The sequence below is a fragment of the Apiospora aurea genome (assembly GCF_038362705.1).
Source record: "Apiospora aurea strain CBS 24483 chromosome Unknown utg000008l_segment0_segment0, whole genome shotgun sequence".
NCBI classification, from domain to species: Eukaryota; Fungi; Ascomycota; class Sordariomycetes; order Amphisphaeriales; family Apiosporaceae; genus Apiospora; species Apiospora aurea.
Genome location: NW_027117395.1, coordinates 3,627,341 through 3,643,664, shown reverse-complemented (window position 1 = coordinate 3,643,664; position 16,324 = coordinate 3,627,341). Strand labels below are relative to the sequence as shown.

The window sequence follows — 16,324 nt, the reverse complement described above, 5'->3', positions numbered from 1 at the left end:
TTGGGACGTTTCCATAGGGGACAGGACATAGGGCTAGACAGGGGCTCCTGCGGGCTACATCATGCCCGTTAAACGGATTGCATCAATTGGTAACAGTGAGAGGAACTATTGCAATGGTGGTTCCGAAACCTGAATTGTGGTTTTGCTGGTCATTGCGAGTTTAGGTCGAAGCGAGCGGTTAGGATGGTCAATTGCGGCAGGGATCAGGTGGCAGGGGGCGCTCCGAGTATGACGACACCGGGGAGATCTGATCGAATGACAGGCGAGGACGGTCGTCCGCCTTCTGGTCCGCCCTGGAGGCGTCCCTCCAAGCGACGACGGCATTTTTGCTAGTGCTGCGAGCCAAACAGCACATGGAAACCGATATTCGCTGACCGATCATTCGATGAAACGCATGGAGTAACAACAGCCCAACTCTGGTTCAACCACCAACAGACCTACGTCACGCCACGCCAGCAGGCTACCTACCTAGGTATGTAGGCGGTAGGAGACAATGATGGGAAATGGGAGGGACCACTGGAACATTGAAGGATCTCTTCGATTTGGTGTCTTTGGCCCTTCCGGACCCTCGTGCCCAAAAAGCTTCAAAGTAAGGTAACTCAGGTACTGGAAGCAATTGATCAATAGCAGTCAATTATTGGTGTCTGTGTTGATGACCCATTGGAAATAGTATGTAGATAGTGAAGAGCCGTGACCTGGTTGCTGTAGGTGTCGCGTGCGGCGGTGGGTCTTGTCTTCGCAATGGCAACCTAATGTTCTGGGTCTAGGTAGATCGTCGCTACGAAGAAAAAAAAGTAGAGCACTGCCACAACTCGAGTGCTCGGGTCAGGCGGGTGACAAAAAAGAATGCACCGCAAATGGGCTTGTACCAAAGTACTCCTTATTACCACCTCATCTTTGAGAGTCCATATCGAGACAACAAAAAACTGGAAAGATATGAAAAAATAAATGCATTACTCTTTATCAAAATTAGAATGTATTATAAATTTTTTCACATTTTTTACAACCCTACGTGGAAGCGTTGCTGTATGGTAAACCTGCTGTCTGGTTTTGCGGTGCATTCTTTTTTGTCACCCGCCTGCGGGTGTGGCTTGATCCGTGTTGGAGAGATGGCGGTGCTGGATGGCGAACTTCATCCGTTTGACTGATTGGATATGTGTCCTATGCGATCCTCTGCATTATCCAAGCTGGGTGGCCAGACTTTTTTTCGCAAGGAGATACGGTACGCAGCCCGATGGTCTACACCGACTCAAAATGTCCTCTGTGTGCTATTTTGGGCGCGCATTAACTTACACAGGAAGCTAGCTAGCAGTGCACTAACTCGAAGCGAGGGCCAGCAACGACCATAACTCCATCAACTCGGCCGCCCCGTCAGCCGATGGGAATCTTGAGCTGCTGCAGATGGGAATCATTCAAGTCTCCCAGAAACCGATCGGGCAGCTAAGTGGTTGAAATAGCGAGTTGAGGATCGGCCAAATGTGGTCCCCCGGTAGCGACCTCAGTCCAGCAACATTGAAGCACTTGGTCAGTGTCATTGGCCCCCAACCCCAGTGCCACCGCGCTCTTGACGTGTATGGATGCTTGGCTGGAATCTCAGGCCAGGGAAACATGACAATAGTCACCACGGCTAGTTAATCTTTGCGTGTATGGTAATGAGCCTGGGCTGTACCTGCAAACGAGTTACAGCAAGGTAAACCTCAAGCACCAAAGATCTAGCTCGTCTTGACAATCGAGAGCGAGATGTGACTCAAATCATGCATCCTCAACAGGAGACGAATGTATGGCGATGCGAATTTTGCCAATCAAGACTACCTTTGATGGACTGTTGTTGTCTGGCAAATGACGCTTATTGTTATTGAATGAAGGCTTTGCTGAACACCTGCAGGACTTACAGCCAGGGTAAAAAGGAAACCGCAAGCGTCGCAGGATACACATACAAAATGCAAGCAGCTTCTGTGCTGAGTCCAGATGCCTCTCCGGACACCTATAGGACATCAGATACGAGTTCAAGATTACTTTCAACTGCAGTTATCGTTTTTCTGCTGGAGTGAAGCTGTATGGACGCAGCAACCAGTGAGTGTGTACCTCGATATAATACCCCCTGACCAGCACTGAAACCAAGGGAATTATAAGCTTCATTTACATATTCCAGAGTTGTTGGCGTCACTTAGGTTAAATATCTCAGCAGCCAATGCCTCGGATGCCTGTGTCTCTCTGATACAGCTTTTCAGATCTTGGTGACACCAGGTTCTTCAACTCGCTGAAGCGGCGGCAGTCACGATATTCAACTCGCTACGTCGTCTACTATGGAATCGCCTTTTCGATTTTGATTTTATAGTATCTAATTTGCCGGTCTGGTGTGTCTTCCCCTCAATGGGCTTTTCTTCTATAAAACGGATGAACCCTTGAAAGTGAATAGAGGGTGGCCGGTCAGTCATAAGAACATGAGTACCCACAAATAATGTTTTACTGTATTCAATTGACTGAAGCATTCACCTCATTCCCACCAGTACTTAAGCCATGCATCCCTCCCACTTGCCGACTTTTTCACCTTTCCATCCTTCCTTCATCTCACTAGCCTATCTTGCCAACGAACAGCAGCAGAAACCGTAACAACCTAGACATGATGTCTAGGTTGTTCCAGCTCCCTCTGGAGCTGCCTTCCGGCCTGACGGTGATGGTTTCGACACATCACTCACACCTTATTTCTACAGGGGCGGCTATGCAGACTGGAAAGCTCTACATGTGGCTGTGTATCATGGCCAGAAGCATATTGTCGACATCCTGCTACAAAACAAAGCATGGATCGATGGGGCAGCGGAGGGGTTCACCGAAGACTCATGGCCTTTGATAGAATCCCGAGATAACTGGTGGTCAGGAGACTTGGGTCAATATATACCCCTCCATGTGGCTCTTTGCACAGGCCAAGAAGAGATGGCAAAGTCATTGGTATCTAGCGGCGCGTCCATATATGTCGATCATCGAGAAAAAGTACGCAACAGGCCCATTGCATCGACCACAAGAGACTCACGGCTTTTCACCTTTGTGCTTCCAAGGGCCTACTACATACGACTAGATACTTGGTCCAGCAAGGATACGAAGCGGCCATTGACGATCTGGATGAGTTCGGGTTTTCTGCGCTCATGTATGCATACTGCTGTCGCCGAGATAGTGTGGTCACTTACCTTCTCACCCAAGGTGCCAGCACACGTATTGCAACACCGTCGAAGGGGTGGAATGGTAACCGGGTACGCGGCATCAACAGTGCTATTGAGCCATATGCTGCCTCAATACTACACGAGGCTTGCTTCAGTTTCCGATGGGACACGGTGGATCAATTGATCAATCATGGTCATGATACACTCGAGCTCGACAAGAAAGGGCGACAAGCACTGCTTATTTGTGTCGTATCCTTTGTGGTGGACCTATATCGCGCCGTGGACTTAGGCTCTTGGAGGAGGGAGCCTGGAATTGCCAAGCGGAAGCTCGTCGAGCTACGAAACATGATCCGCAATATCAAATCACGCGGACTGCATCTCCACGTACAACGAAAGACCCTAGTCGACGCTATGGGTTACGCTTTGGACTGCGTGTTGATACCGCTTGTTTCATTTCTCATGGAAGCCGGAGTAGACGCTTCGACACTGCTTGAGAACCCGATAACGGACCCGCTACAGCTCCCGCCTGGCACATGGAGACCACACCCGAAGCGACAGGGTACGCCCGAAGCTTCCGATCCCGACTCCAAGCTTTATTACGACGACACTGGACATCACCTAGCAGAACTGACACTGATAGATTATGCCTGTTTTTATGCCGTGTCGGGTATAGCCATAGAGCCTCATAGACTGGTTAATTTTCTGCTCATCAAAGGCTGTCTGAGGTCGGGAGACATCGGTGGCCATGTGCGTGCCCTGAAGAATCTGGCCGCTGGGGGACTGGGCTTTTACTGGCGCACGGAATCAGTACAGCAATGTGCTAGGACTGTATGTGCACATCTCTCTGCTGGGCTTCAGGGTGATCTCGAGAGACCCCGAATGCCGGTCGATCTGCTATACCTCTGTTTCGCGAGAGACCTGAGAGGCATGCTGGAAGAGCTAGCCAAAACGTTCACGTTTGACAATGTAGGCTACATCAAGAATGAACCGCTCCGTCTATTCAAGGCTTTGACGCGCCCTCGGCGTGAGTGTGGTGTTACCATCCCCCGTCTCAACTGCCTCAAGTTCCTCTACCCAGTCGATGTCGATAACTATCTAATGAAACACGACGACACCTTTGAGGGGCTATGTGACGCATATCTAGGTCACGATGGGGGTGAAGAAGCTATCTTAGACTACCTCAACCGCGGTGGCAAGTGTTCCTTCACCTTCTCGATCGATCAGTCGGCTCTCTTGGTAGCCTGCGACAAAGGCAGTTTGCAGCTGGTTGAAAAGCTTCTAGACCTAGGAGCTAACCCCGACAAATTCATCGAGCCCGGAACAGAGTACGAGAACTACGGCTCAGTCGCGATGTGGTCATATCACCCGGGTGATCAAGTTGCGATTTTGCACCTGCTGCTCCAGAGAGGCGCCAATCCTTTCAAAATGGACGGAGAAGACCCGGGCCTTGGATTTCCCTTCGATGCGTGCTTGGAAGCCGATGGAGAACGAGACGAAATCCTCCCAGCGCTCTTCCGAGAGCTATGTCAATCTTCAATCAACGATGATACAGACGACAGGCATCTTTGCGAGGTCCTGGAACTTGCCTGTGCCCGCGGCAGGTATAACTACATCCAGGAAATGCGCGCGTGCGCCAAGACCCGAGTTGACGATGTCCTTCGAGCGAATGCGGCACTCTTCTTGCAGAGGCTACTGCTCAACCTGTCTCCGCACACTGAGTTAGAAGAGTCCAACGCCGACTTCCGCAACATCCACCGAATGGACGAAGCAATCGACACGGTCAAGCTCCTCATTGACCTAGGCCCCTCAGGTATGCTGACGTCTAGCTGGCAGCTTAAGGACGGCCAGGATGATTGGACTGCACTCGAATTACTCAAAAGGCTTCTTGCGGATCCGGAGAACCCGCACCTGGGCGGCCTTGCGAGATGTGACGATGCTGATAAGCGGCGCTACAAATTCCACTGGTGCCTTACACAGCGCATGGAGTGCAGCACAAACTCTGGTGGGAACCCGAGCATCACAATCCTGGATCAAAGAATCACATGGCCTTTGGAGTGGGAAGTTGACACTGAGAGCCCGTACTATGAAGATCAAGCATGGGTTCTGTCTTGGATCCCTTCACCGTGGAGTTGTGACTGTGAGCCGCCGTATGATCCATACAGCTAAGGAGGGTTCCGTACGGAGGACAGCGGCATATCGCAATAAGTGGTATCCCAAAGACAGACAGTCCTCAGCAGCTCAGTGTGTTTCTGTAGAGTATGTACCATAGGATCCTTACGAAGAAGCCAGTGCCTCAAGCTAGATAAGTAAGCAACAGGCTGGAAATGACACCAACATTTCGCATCTGTATTATTCGCTACATAATTGATTGCCTTTTCGCTGTCGTGTTATGATTTCTGTCTCGTTACCTAAAAGTCTCTTCGTAGTGAGCAAAGGGTGAGCGGTCGGTCGATATCCCCTTACAGTACCGCAGTCCATGCATTCAATTTCACTCCTTTGGTTGTATTTAAGCCATACAATGTACTTCCCTTGCTCTCCGAATCAGCCTGGGAACCTCTTCAACTTGTAAACCCTTTGCTCTGCTTATTGCTCCTTGCTTGCATCCACCATCCTACCCACCCATTATTGCGAAACACACGAGACATTGCATGACAAGACAAGGCATGGCATGACAACACCCAACCATGGCTAACAAGATTCTCGAGCTTCCCGTTGAGCTCGTGCTTGAGGCCTTCGGCCACCTTACCGATATCGACGATTTGAAATCTTTGGCATGCGTCACCCCGTCCTTTTATGTGCTGGCTATCGACCGCATTTGGGCTCGTGCCGATAAAGACCATCGCTACCGAATCTTCGTGTGGGCATGTGCCTCCGGGAGCCTGCGAGCACTGCGTCGGCTCCTCGACTTGGGCTTCACGACAAACCTCAATTTCCAGTTGAAGGATGACACGAACCTGGAGGAGTTGACGCCAGAATTCTACCTTCGACTTCCACCCAACCCCAGCTTGGCTCAGGCCGGTTGGATCGATTCGTATGCCTGCATACCCTACATGGACGACTACTACGATCCTGCCGCACCTTTCTCGGGTCGAAACAATGCTCAGTTCTGGAAGCCTCTCCATGTTGCTGCGCACTATGGCCAGAGCCAAATTACCGAAACCCTGCTTCAGCATGGAGCGTCGATTGATGCAACATCAATGAACTACTGCAAATGTACCCGACCCATATTCCCAGACGGTGCGCCCAAAGATCTCGGACAATTCACGCCCCTACATGTAGCCCTGTGCAGAGGTCAAGAGGAAACCGCCATGGCCTTGATTTCCCACGGTGCTACGATGTATGTCGACCATCATATATATCGATCATACCGAACATGCGGCTTCAACCGCGGTAGAATTACTGCTTTGCATCTTTGTGCAAGTTACGGCTTGTTGTCGACGGCCAAGTTCATCGTGGAACAAGGGTACTGCGAGACGGGAATTGACCAACTTGATGAATTTGGCTACTCTCCGTTGATGTACGCTTACCACTTCCGTTCCGACGACGTGTTCAACTACCTCCTGTCCCAAGGCGCCAATCCTCAACTCACCGACACACCAACTCTGACTATTTTCAAGCCAGATGCCCGTTCAATCTTGCATCAGGCTTGCCATGATGCTCGATGGGAGGCTGTAACCAGACTGGTCGACCAAGGCAGCGATCCACTTGAGTTGAACGGAAACGGCGATCCTCCAATGATCATATGGATCAAATCCCATCTCCACGAGATTCTCTATGGCCAGAGTCGAGGCGAATCCTTATTTCCCACGGAGTTGAACAGAATGATCAGCACAGTTGAGGCATGCGGAATGCATGTTAACATACCTCAAGAGAAGCTTGTTGCCGTTGCGAAATATGCCCTCAGGGGATCAGTGGCGCCACTCCTTTCCTCGCTTCTCGATTATGGCCTCGACATCTCGACAAAAGTTCCAGCACATGAGGAAGACCAATGGCTCCATAATTGGAAGTATCGCTGGATAGAGTGGGATTGGGATAAGTGCTGTAATGATGGGCAAGCACCCGAAGCAGAACTCCCCGGTTCTCATTACAATGACACCGGGAGGGCTAAAACGCAACAGACACTTCTTGAATATGTCTGCTACCACAATAAGCTGTCCGAAGATCTGGAAGATGTTATCGAACTGCTGCTCACTAGAGGCTGTGTCAAACACGGAGATGCCCAGCCCTACGTGCGTGCAGTCAAGAACCTTTGCTGTAATCAAACCTACCGGTCGGAAGCGTCCAATTCGCATCTACAACACTGCGTGCAGACGATCTGTTCTCATCTCTCTGCTTCCATCAAGAGCGGGATCCCGCGACCGCAGCTGATCTCTTCTATGTTTGCCTTAAAGCGAGCCGCCCTTTTGTTCTGGATGAGCTGCTACAGGTTTTCGATTTCCACAACGTGGTCTACGGCGAGGAAGCGCTTATGCATTTCTTCCTCACTCTTGTGGAGGACTTTGATTACGGTTACGATGGAAGTAGAAGGCAACGACTCAGTGACCTGGGGCTCGTCTTCCAAGCGGATAAGAGTAACTTCCTCCTACAGCATGAGCATACATTCGAGAAGCTCTGCAAATTTCTCCTCCGCCACGAAGGGGGAGAACAGGCCGTTCTGGACTATCTCGACCGCGGCGGTCGCTACTGCTTTACTTTCGAGGACGATGAAAGCAGCTCGGCTCTCTACAAAGCCTGCGCTACGAGCAGTGTACAGCTCGCCAAGAGACTTCTGGACATGGGGGGGCAGACCCCAACAATCTGGCCCCGGACGAAAAGCGACATTTTTACTGGCGTAGTCTCTGGTACCTAAACGACAACAACCTGGAAGTACTGCGGCTCCTTCTTGAGAGAGGCGGCAATCCATTCGTAGAATGCAACCCATTTCGAGGAGGCAACACGAAATTTGGCATTCATTCCCCCTTTTCCGTATACCTGGAAGGGTCTGATGAGGAATTTGGATTCTATCAAGAGCTTTGCCAACTCGCCATCAATGACGAAACCAATGAGAATGACCTCGTCAACATTGTTGGGCTTGTTTGTGCCAGGGGAAAGCATGCCGGCATCCAGAAACTGCGCTCGCGCGCCCGCAACCGAGTCGATACGATCATCCGAGACAACGCGGTGCCTTTCCTACAGAAGCTTCTGGCTAACCTGTATGTCTTCGACGAGGATGGTGACACGGACCATGAGAGCGACGATGTGTTCTACCGAAAGTATGTCTCCGTCGAGGACATGGACGAAGTGATCGACACCATCCGGCTTCTTCTCGAGCTGGGTCCTTCCGACGTTCTCGAGTCCCGCTGGAGATTGGAAGAGCCTCGCATCGAGGGGCTGACCGCACTCCGCCTGCTCGAGACGCTCCTCACACACCCTGACAACCCGCATATCGACGAATACGACAGGAATCATTGCGACCAACTGGCGGTCCGATACCGAGGCCGGATCGCCTGGTGCCTGAACGAGCGGATCAAGACGGAATCGGTCCATGGGCGAACCGCTGTGACAATCCTTGGTGGGGAAATCGCCTGGCCAAAGGATTGGTACGAGCCCTATGCGAGGCCAGAAAACGAATTGGATGATGCGAAACGTGGATATCTGCAAGAGATACCCATGCCATGGAAATGCATCTGTGAGTTAGCTGAGAACACCAGAGTCCGAGATATCGGATATAATTGGTACTGGCCGTAGACTTCTTCGGCTTTCGGCGGGATATCGTTTTCTTCTTGGGCTTCTTGGGGTCGTTGACTACGACCATGAATAGGTAGATTTCGTCCATAGAAGGCAGAAGGCCGATTTAGGCACCTCATCCTGTTTGAGTTGTATGAGTTGTATGTACAATATAAATTTTCCTGCCACCTACCTTTTCTGACTGCTCTAGTTATTGCATTGCGACAGGCACAATCACAAAGGACTCGGTGCCTCAAGCTTGGTAGGCAGCAGGGAGTTGAAAATGGCACCAGTTCTTGGTATCAATGTCCATGGCCGGTGGCAGTCTCAATGCCATACAATTTATTGCCCGGAGATTCATTGTGGCTTCATTTCTATCTCTTAAAATTATTTTCGTGGTGAATGAAGGGTGATCAGTTGACTAGCCAGATATTCCTTTGAAGCACTGGTACTTGGCTATTGTATTCACCCCTTCAATGCATTCAATGTCGGGTGTTTCCACCACCAACTTGACAACATATATAAATCGCCGGTTCTCCCCTGCCTCACATCAACCAACCATCTCCTCTTTCCCCCACCTATCCTTTCTCATCCATTAGCAGCAATTCCTCTGGCTAATTGACATTAACCCTCCTGTTCCATCATACACACACCAACTACGCGCAACCATGGCCGATATTCATGAGCTCCCTTGGGAGCTCATGTTTCTCGTGCTCGACAACCTTGACGATGCCAAGGACTGGGTATCCCTGGGATGTGTCAGGCATGACTTCTACGAACTGGTCATCAAGAAGATCTGGGGTGCGACCAACGCAACAAAATACTACAAGATATTCTTATGGGCATGCGCGGCAGGAGCCAAACGAGCAGTGAACCGTGTAATGGCGCCTCGATCTATGTCGACCATAGGATCATCCAAACGCCAGAAACCGAGCTCCACCCAGAACGCGGTAGAATTACTGCCTCCCATCTTTGTGCGTTCAAAGGCCTGGTGTCCACGGCCGAGCTTTTAATTAATATGGGCTATGGGGACGCAATTGACGAACTTGATGAGTACGGCTGCTCGCCTCCGATGTACGCCTACCACTTCGACCAAGCAGACTTTCTTGTGTTCCTCCTTGGAGAGGGTGCCAGCCTGCGTGTCGCGCAAAACGAATCACGTCCATTTGTACTCTGGTCCTCTACATTACTATACCAAGCCTGCCTGGATAATCGATGGCAGCTCGTGGTCAAGTTGGTAGAGCATGGTACTGATCCACTCCTGCCTGACGAGGATGGCTTACAACCACTCCAGTATTGCATTTCCGGCTTCGCACCTATAAGCCGACACCACATTACAGAGATCGATGAGCAGGGGCATGTCGAAACGCAGAAGATGATCAGCATAGTCGAGTCATGCAAAATGCATGTCGGGGTGAACAGAAAGACTCTTAACACCGCCTCAAAGTATGCTGTTGGTGGAGGGCTCTATCCATTCCTGTCTTTTCTCCTCGACAATGGTTTAGACATTACCACCCTGCTCGAGGATTGTCTGCCACAGTTCGCCCACAGCCAAGGCATCCAAAAGACCATTAGCTTACTGCTGTCTAGAGGCTACATAAAGTCAGGGGGGGCTGGGTTGCTACGTGCGCGCATTAAAGAATCTCTGCTGCCACGTGAGTCGCCTCGACAAAACTCATGAGGTTAACGATGGTCTACCAATATTGCAACACTCTGCGGGAATAATTTGCTCATACATCCCCTCTGCCCCCAAAAACGAATCCGATAAACACCACGAACCCCAGATGCCAGTCGATCTGCTCTTTGTTTGCCTCGCATTCGGCCGGGACACCATACTAGAAGAGCTGGTCAAGGTTTTCGACATGAATTATTCGGCCTACAGCGAAGAAGAGATTTGGCGACTCCTAGAGGCCATGAGACAACATGGCACTTCCTCAGGCAGCCGACGTGCCCATTGCGTGAACGTTTTGCTCCAAGAAGGTAGAGACGGCCGCATTCTTCAGCACAATCGAGCGTTCGAGACACTTTGCGATATCTTCTTGCGCCGTAACGACGATGGCGAAAGTGTTATCTTAGACTTCCTCGACCGCGGTGGTCGTTATAACTTCACTTTCGAGGATGGCAGCACGGCGCTTTTTGCGGCCACAAACTCGGGCTGCGTGAAGCTCGCGGAAAGGCTGCTGGACCTGGGACATGATCCCAACAAATTCACCACGCGCCAGCTCCCAGGCCACTGCGGATGGGCTTTCTTCTGGGACGCACGCGAACCAACGTTCATACGGCTGCTGATTGAAAGAGGCTTCAACCCTCTCAGAATGGCCGAAGAGAAGCCCGGTTTAGACTGTCTTTTCAAGGAGTTTATGCGAGGAGACAACGATGACTTTGCGATCTTTCAGGACATGTGTAGACTTACACTCAATGAAGACACCGATGACGGGGACTTATTCTACCTCCTCGATTTCGCATGCTCCCATGGTTATTACCATTGCATCCAGGAGATGCGCCTACACGCAAAGAGTCGAGTAGATGCTGTGATCCGCGAGAAGGCCGCTCTCTTCCTCCAGAAACTCTTGATCAACATGACCCCGATCAATGATCGCCTCGCTGGCTACTTTAGGACCATAATGGACATGGACGAGGCCATTGACACAATCGGCCTCATTCTTCGGCTGGGTCCCCGCAGCACCCTCAACTCGAGCTGGAGATTGAAGCAAGGCCGAGAGGACTTCACCGCGCTCAAGGTCCTCCAGAAGCTCCTCACGCCCCCGGAGAATCCTCATACGCGCCTGGAAAGCTCCTGGGGTAAGTGCGAATTCCATCAGCGACTGCAATACAGGATATTCTGGTGCCTCAGTGAGCGTATTAGTACCGAGACAGGCCCGGGCAGACTTGTCGTAACGATACTCGGCCAGCGAATCCAGTGGCCCGAGGACTTTAAGGGGCCGGCTGATAGCCCCGAATATGCCGAAGAGATGTACGGTGTATTCGAGAGAATTCGTACGCAGAGGGGCTGCAGACACTGCTTGTACTCGGACTGAGGCCGAAAGTACAAGGAGTGTCTGCATGAGATGCGGATAATTGAGGTGCTTGATAGGCAATATGGAACATACGGTCCTTGATGCGGGACTCAGGTGGCCTGGTAGAAGGAAAAGATTGTTACGAGCCTTCAGAAGAAGAGAGAAAAGAACGAGCAGGCTCCCCCAAATCCAGACCTACTATCTAGAAGATTTCGAGTTATGGATTAATTAGGACAGGCTCAATGGGATTTAGTGAAGACAACAATTTTTTCTTTCTTTTTGTCATTCTTTTTGTATGTGCCACATAACCTGCTGGGGACGACATCAGCTGTGGTAATTGATTGTTCACTTAAAAAAACCCTCCAGGACAGCACGTCCACTATATACATCAAAAACCTGGCCAGTATTGTTAGATCTGTTTGTCCACAGAGAAATATCCTTCTTGCAACCGCTGCTGACAGAGGCCTACTTCCCTTAGGATGAAACCTATTATGTAGAAGTAAATGAGGTAATTGGACGCGGTCATTGGTCTCAACCAACTGATTCTTGAGCTGGGGATCACCAGCACCTTTACGCCCAGATGGAGACTGGGCAAGAAGAATGGCCATCATCGGGGTTTCGCTTTCGAGCTGCTTGAAAAGCTGCTTACACCCGAGAATCCGCACCCTGATGGCGATTTCAACTGGCCTTGCGATGATATTCAGAAAAGGTATCTCTACAGAATCCGTTGGTGCTTGGACCAACGAATCAAGATCGATACAATCACGGGGAAGACGAATGTCACAATCAAGGGTGGAACAATCACGCGGCCATCTCAGCTGAATGATCCCAATGTGCCAGCAGACGAGGCAGAATGGGACCTGCTCGAGGAGATCCCGTTGACGTGGGGGTTGCATCTGCGAGGAGAAAGGTGACGACGCTTACTAACAGAGATCTTGGAAATAGACTGAAAGTAGGCAGGATGGAAGAAACCCACAGGTAATAACAATACTTCTGATCTCAATGTGCTGTGAATGCCTTGTGTGGACAATGTGCGCTTGCTAGACAGGCTTGCAGCTAGACGTCGCTGCATTAGCTGCTTCTGTATTCAATTGCACTTCTTGTTTTAACTGTATTATTCACTTTCTCAATGCATTCAATGCGCGCCCTGCCAGCATATATAGATCGCCGACTTCTCTCACTTGCTGTCCCTCACCTCCTCCTCTCCTTCATCACACTTGCTTTGTCTAGCCAGTGAACCGCGACAACCCGCCACGATGGTCGGGCTACTCGAGCTCCCTTTGGAGCTCTTTCTTGAGATTACCGGATACATCAACACTGGTCAGGAGTGGAAGACATTGGCTGCCGTGAACCGTGGCTTCTACTACCTCGCCATAAAGCGCTTCTGGGACAGCATCGACCAAGATAAGAGGAACCGAATTTTCATGTGGGCATGCGCCGCAGGAAGCACCCGAGCCCTCAATCGACTGCTGGAGTCGCGACAGACTCCTAACCTCAACCTCCAAGTGGGCAATTTTCATAAAATGAAAGATCGCACTCCAGCCTTCTATCTCAACGAACTCCATGAGCAGGGTGCTAACCAATACCTGGGAGGATACGCCTTCCTTTCCCTATATGGACAACATCCACGCCGTCGGCACTAGTCTTCACTGGAATTCCTGCTGGAAGCCACTTCACGTTGCCGTACGCCACGGCCGGAAAGAGATCGTCGAAACCCTCCTACATCATGGAGCATGGATCGATGCCGTGTCGAAGAATTACTGCTGTTGCAAAGAGCCTTCGACCAGTAGTAAATATACAGCTCTACACCTCGCGATTTGCACAGGCCAAGAAGAAATCGCCCATTTGTTGTTAGCCAACAAGACTTCAATCTACGTCGACCAAAATGGGCATGACGGAAAACCATATGGGCAGGAGTGCGGCAGGATTACGGCTCTTCACTTTTGTGCGATCCATGGCTCACTGGCAACAGCCAAGGCTATCATCGAGGGTGGACACAAGGCGGTGATTAATGAGCAAGATGAGGATGGTTGGTCGGCGATCGCGTACGCCTATCGAAACTTCAAGGACGATGTCTTCGACTACCTACTTGCTGAGGGCGCCAGCACACTGCTTCCAAAGATGAACCATTTCTGGTTTCGAGCAAACGATAATCCGACCGCTTCTGAATTGCTGCATCAAGCATGCCTTGAGAGCCGTTGGGATGTTGTAATCAAGTTGGTTCACCATGGTAGCGACCCCAGCAAGCCGGACAGGGCAGGACGTCAACCACTCAGGCTGTGCCTCGATAGCCCCAGTTTCCAGCATTCTACACGCTTGAGCTGGGATTACCACACCGACCACACCATAGCAGTGTCACAGATGGTTGATGCAATCAAGGTATGCAAGATGCACCTTAGATCACAGAGAAGGACACTCCTTGAAGTCATGGAATATGCCCTTGGATGGCCGACTCCAGCACTGGTATCTCTGCTACTTGATGCTGGTATAGAAAGCTCGACAATGCTTGAGGGGACGCCCTTTGAGATCCGACCGCCATTCCCCTTGGCACAGATTGGATCTGAAGACTTCCATTATGACTCTTGTTTCTTTGATACCGGAAGGTATGCCCATCAGCAAAGCTTGGTGGACTACGCATGCTACCACTGCAGCCCATGCCCCGAGCTGCAAGAGCTCATCACGCTCTTATTCAGCAGAGGCTGCACGGACTCGGAAGACACCAGTTCCTACATCACCACATTGAAAAACTTATGCTGCAATGTTGTCTATGATTATTATGATAACACAGAGGTGCCAGAAGATGTCCAAATACACGAAAGAGACTGCGCACGACTAATCTGCGGGCGCCTCGCCACTACAATTCGCAGCCGACCTGCAGCTTTCCGCCTGCCCTCGAGCTGTTCTATATCTGCTTAGACAGAGGTCAGTACGGCATACTGGAAGAGCTGGCAAAAGTAGTCGATTTCGCCTACACAGAATGTACCGAGCAACAGATGTGGTTCTTCTTCAGCATAGTCACAAGTACGTGGTGGATAGAAGACCCAACCCCGCTGATAGACCGGCGTCTCCGCTGCCTGAAGTTCCTTTTCCAACTGGGCGGCAGCGAGGTTCTGCTGCGATCCAGCAAGACATTCAAGGAGCTCTGCCACAAGTTTCTGGACTGCAGTAGCGGAGAAGAGGCAACCCTGGACTACCTCGACAGCGGCGGTTGTTACCACTTTGACCCACTGGGTGACAGAACGGCGCTTTTCTACGCTACTCATCATGGTTGTGCAGAGCTCACGAAACGGCTGCTGGACCTGGGCGAAGACCCAAACAGACTCATGGTTTCCCATCTCGACCCCGAGAAACGTCACTACGGACCAGACGCTTGGGAGGGGAGATGGGGCGACGACGTGGGCGTCCTGCGTGCGCTCCTGGAGCGAGGCGGTAATCCCTTCCGATCAGAGGGCGACCGTGGCGGCATCGGCTTCCCCTTCGGTACACGCTTGAAGCAAGGCGGCCGGCTCGGATTCTTCCGCGAGTTATGCAAACTCACAATTAGTAACGAGACGGACGACGCAGACCTGTTCGACATCCTTGAGATCGCATGCGACTACGGCAGATACGAACACATCCAGATACTTCGTGGATGCGCGAGAACTCGCGTTGATGCCGTCATCCGCGAGAAGGCAGCGTTTTTCTGCAGAAGCTGCTCATCCACTTCTCTCCCGACTTCTCTCCAGCCGGATATTCGATCGAAGATTACGACTATCCCCAACAAGTCGACGAAGCTATAGACACCATCGGGCTCATTCTCCAACTGGGCGGCTCCGAGATCCTCACATCCAGCTGGAGATTGAAGAGGGGTAGGCCCGACTTTACCGCTCTGAAAGTGCTCAAGAAGCTGCTCGCGCCGGCCCCGGAGGATCTGGCACAGGGGTGGACGGGTGTACGCATGGCTTACATCCATGTGTGCCTGAATCAGCGAATCAAGATAGTCTCTGGTTCCCACAAGAACTCCGTCACTATTCTCGGTGGGAAGATTGACTGGAAGCCGTCCATGGGAAACGGCCCCTATGGCCCTCCCGAGGACGAAGGAGAAGAAGAGGTAGAAGGGCCATTCAGTATTACTCGGGAGCTTTACGACAAGCACATGTACTATATGGGAATTAGTCTCCCTGATGTATCATGAGATACCCGAGACGCAATATGATGATGAGAACGAATTTCTGCAACTGTGTAATATGCCCCTTGGAGGCGACAAGTGCTTACTGGGCAAATATACGACCACTGTATGATACGTAGAAGCCAATATATTGTAGCCCATTGACGCATGAAATATGAATCCGTTTGTATATACATCGAAGTGCATCTCCCTCCAGAACAGCACTTTAGGAGAACATAGTCCGCCTTATGTACCCTGAAACCCTAACTCGGTCTCGAAGTGAGCCGGCATGGTCA

General features: G+C 51.0%; 4 protein-coding genes across 4 annotated transcripts; all 4 read left to right on the top strand.

Moving 5' to 3' along the window:
• Positions 1-4,037: 4,037 nt before the first annotated feature.
• On the top strand, positions 4,038-5,324 carry PG986_012572 (uncharacterized protein; the record flags this gene model as incomplete). Its single annotated transcript, XM_066848794.1, has 1 exon — positions 4,038-5,324. The coding sequence occupies one exon, from the start codon at positions 4,038-4,040 to the stop codon at positions 5,322-5,324; it is 1,287 nt and encodes a 428-aa protein (XP_066695490.1).
• A 518-nt stretch (positions 5,325-5,842) lies between these two features.
• On the top strand, positions 5,843-8,885 carry PG986_012571 (ankyrin repeat protein; the record flags this gene model as incomplete). The annotated part of the gene is made up of 3 exons (XM_066848793.1): positions 5,843-7,412; positions 7,469-7,999; positions 8,068-8,885. The coding sequence occupies 3 exons, from the start codon at positions 5,843-5,845 to the stop codon at positions 8,883-8,885; spliced, it is 2,919 nt and encodes a 972-aa protein (XP_066695489.1).
• Positions 8,886-9,532: 647 nt separating this feature from the next.
• On the top strand, positions 9,533-12,795 carry PG986_012570 (uncharacterized protein; the record flags this gene model as incomplete). The annotated part of the gene is made up of 4 exons (XM_066848792.1): positions 9,533-9,665; positions 9,851-10,466; positions 10,525-11,838; positions 12,447-12,795. The coding sequence occupies 4 exons, from the start codon at positions 9,533-9,535 to the stop codon at positions 12,793-12,795; spliced, it is 2,412 nt and encodes an 803-aa protein (XP_066695488.1).
• A 342-nt stretch (positions 12,796-13,137) lies between these two features.
• On the top strand, positions 13,138-16,055 carry PG986_012569 (uncharacterized protein; the record flags this gene model as incomplete). The annotated part of the gene is made up of 4 exons (XM_066848791.1): positions 13,138-13,386; positions 13,424-14,484; positions 14,670-15,508; positions 15,607-16,055. 4 exons carry the CDS (start codon positions 13,138-13,140, stop codon positions 16,053-16,055), a joined length of 2,598 nt encoding a protein of 865 aa, XP_066695487.1.
• Between the last annotated feature and the right edge of the window lie 269 nt (positions 16,056-16,324).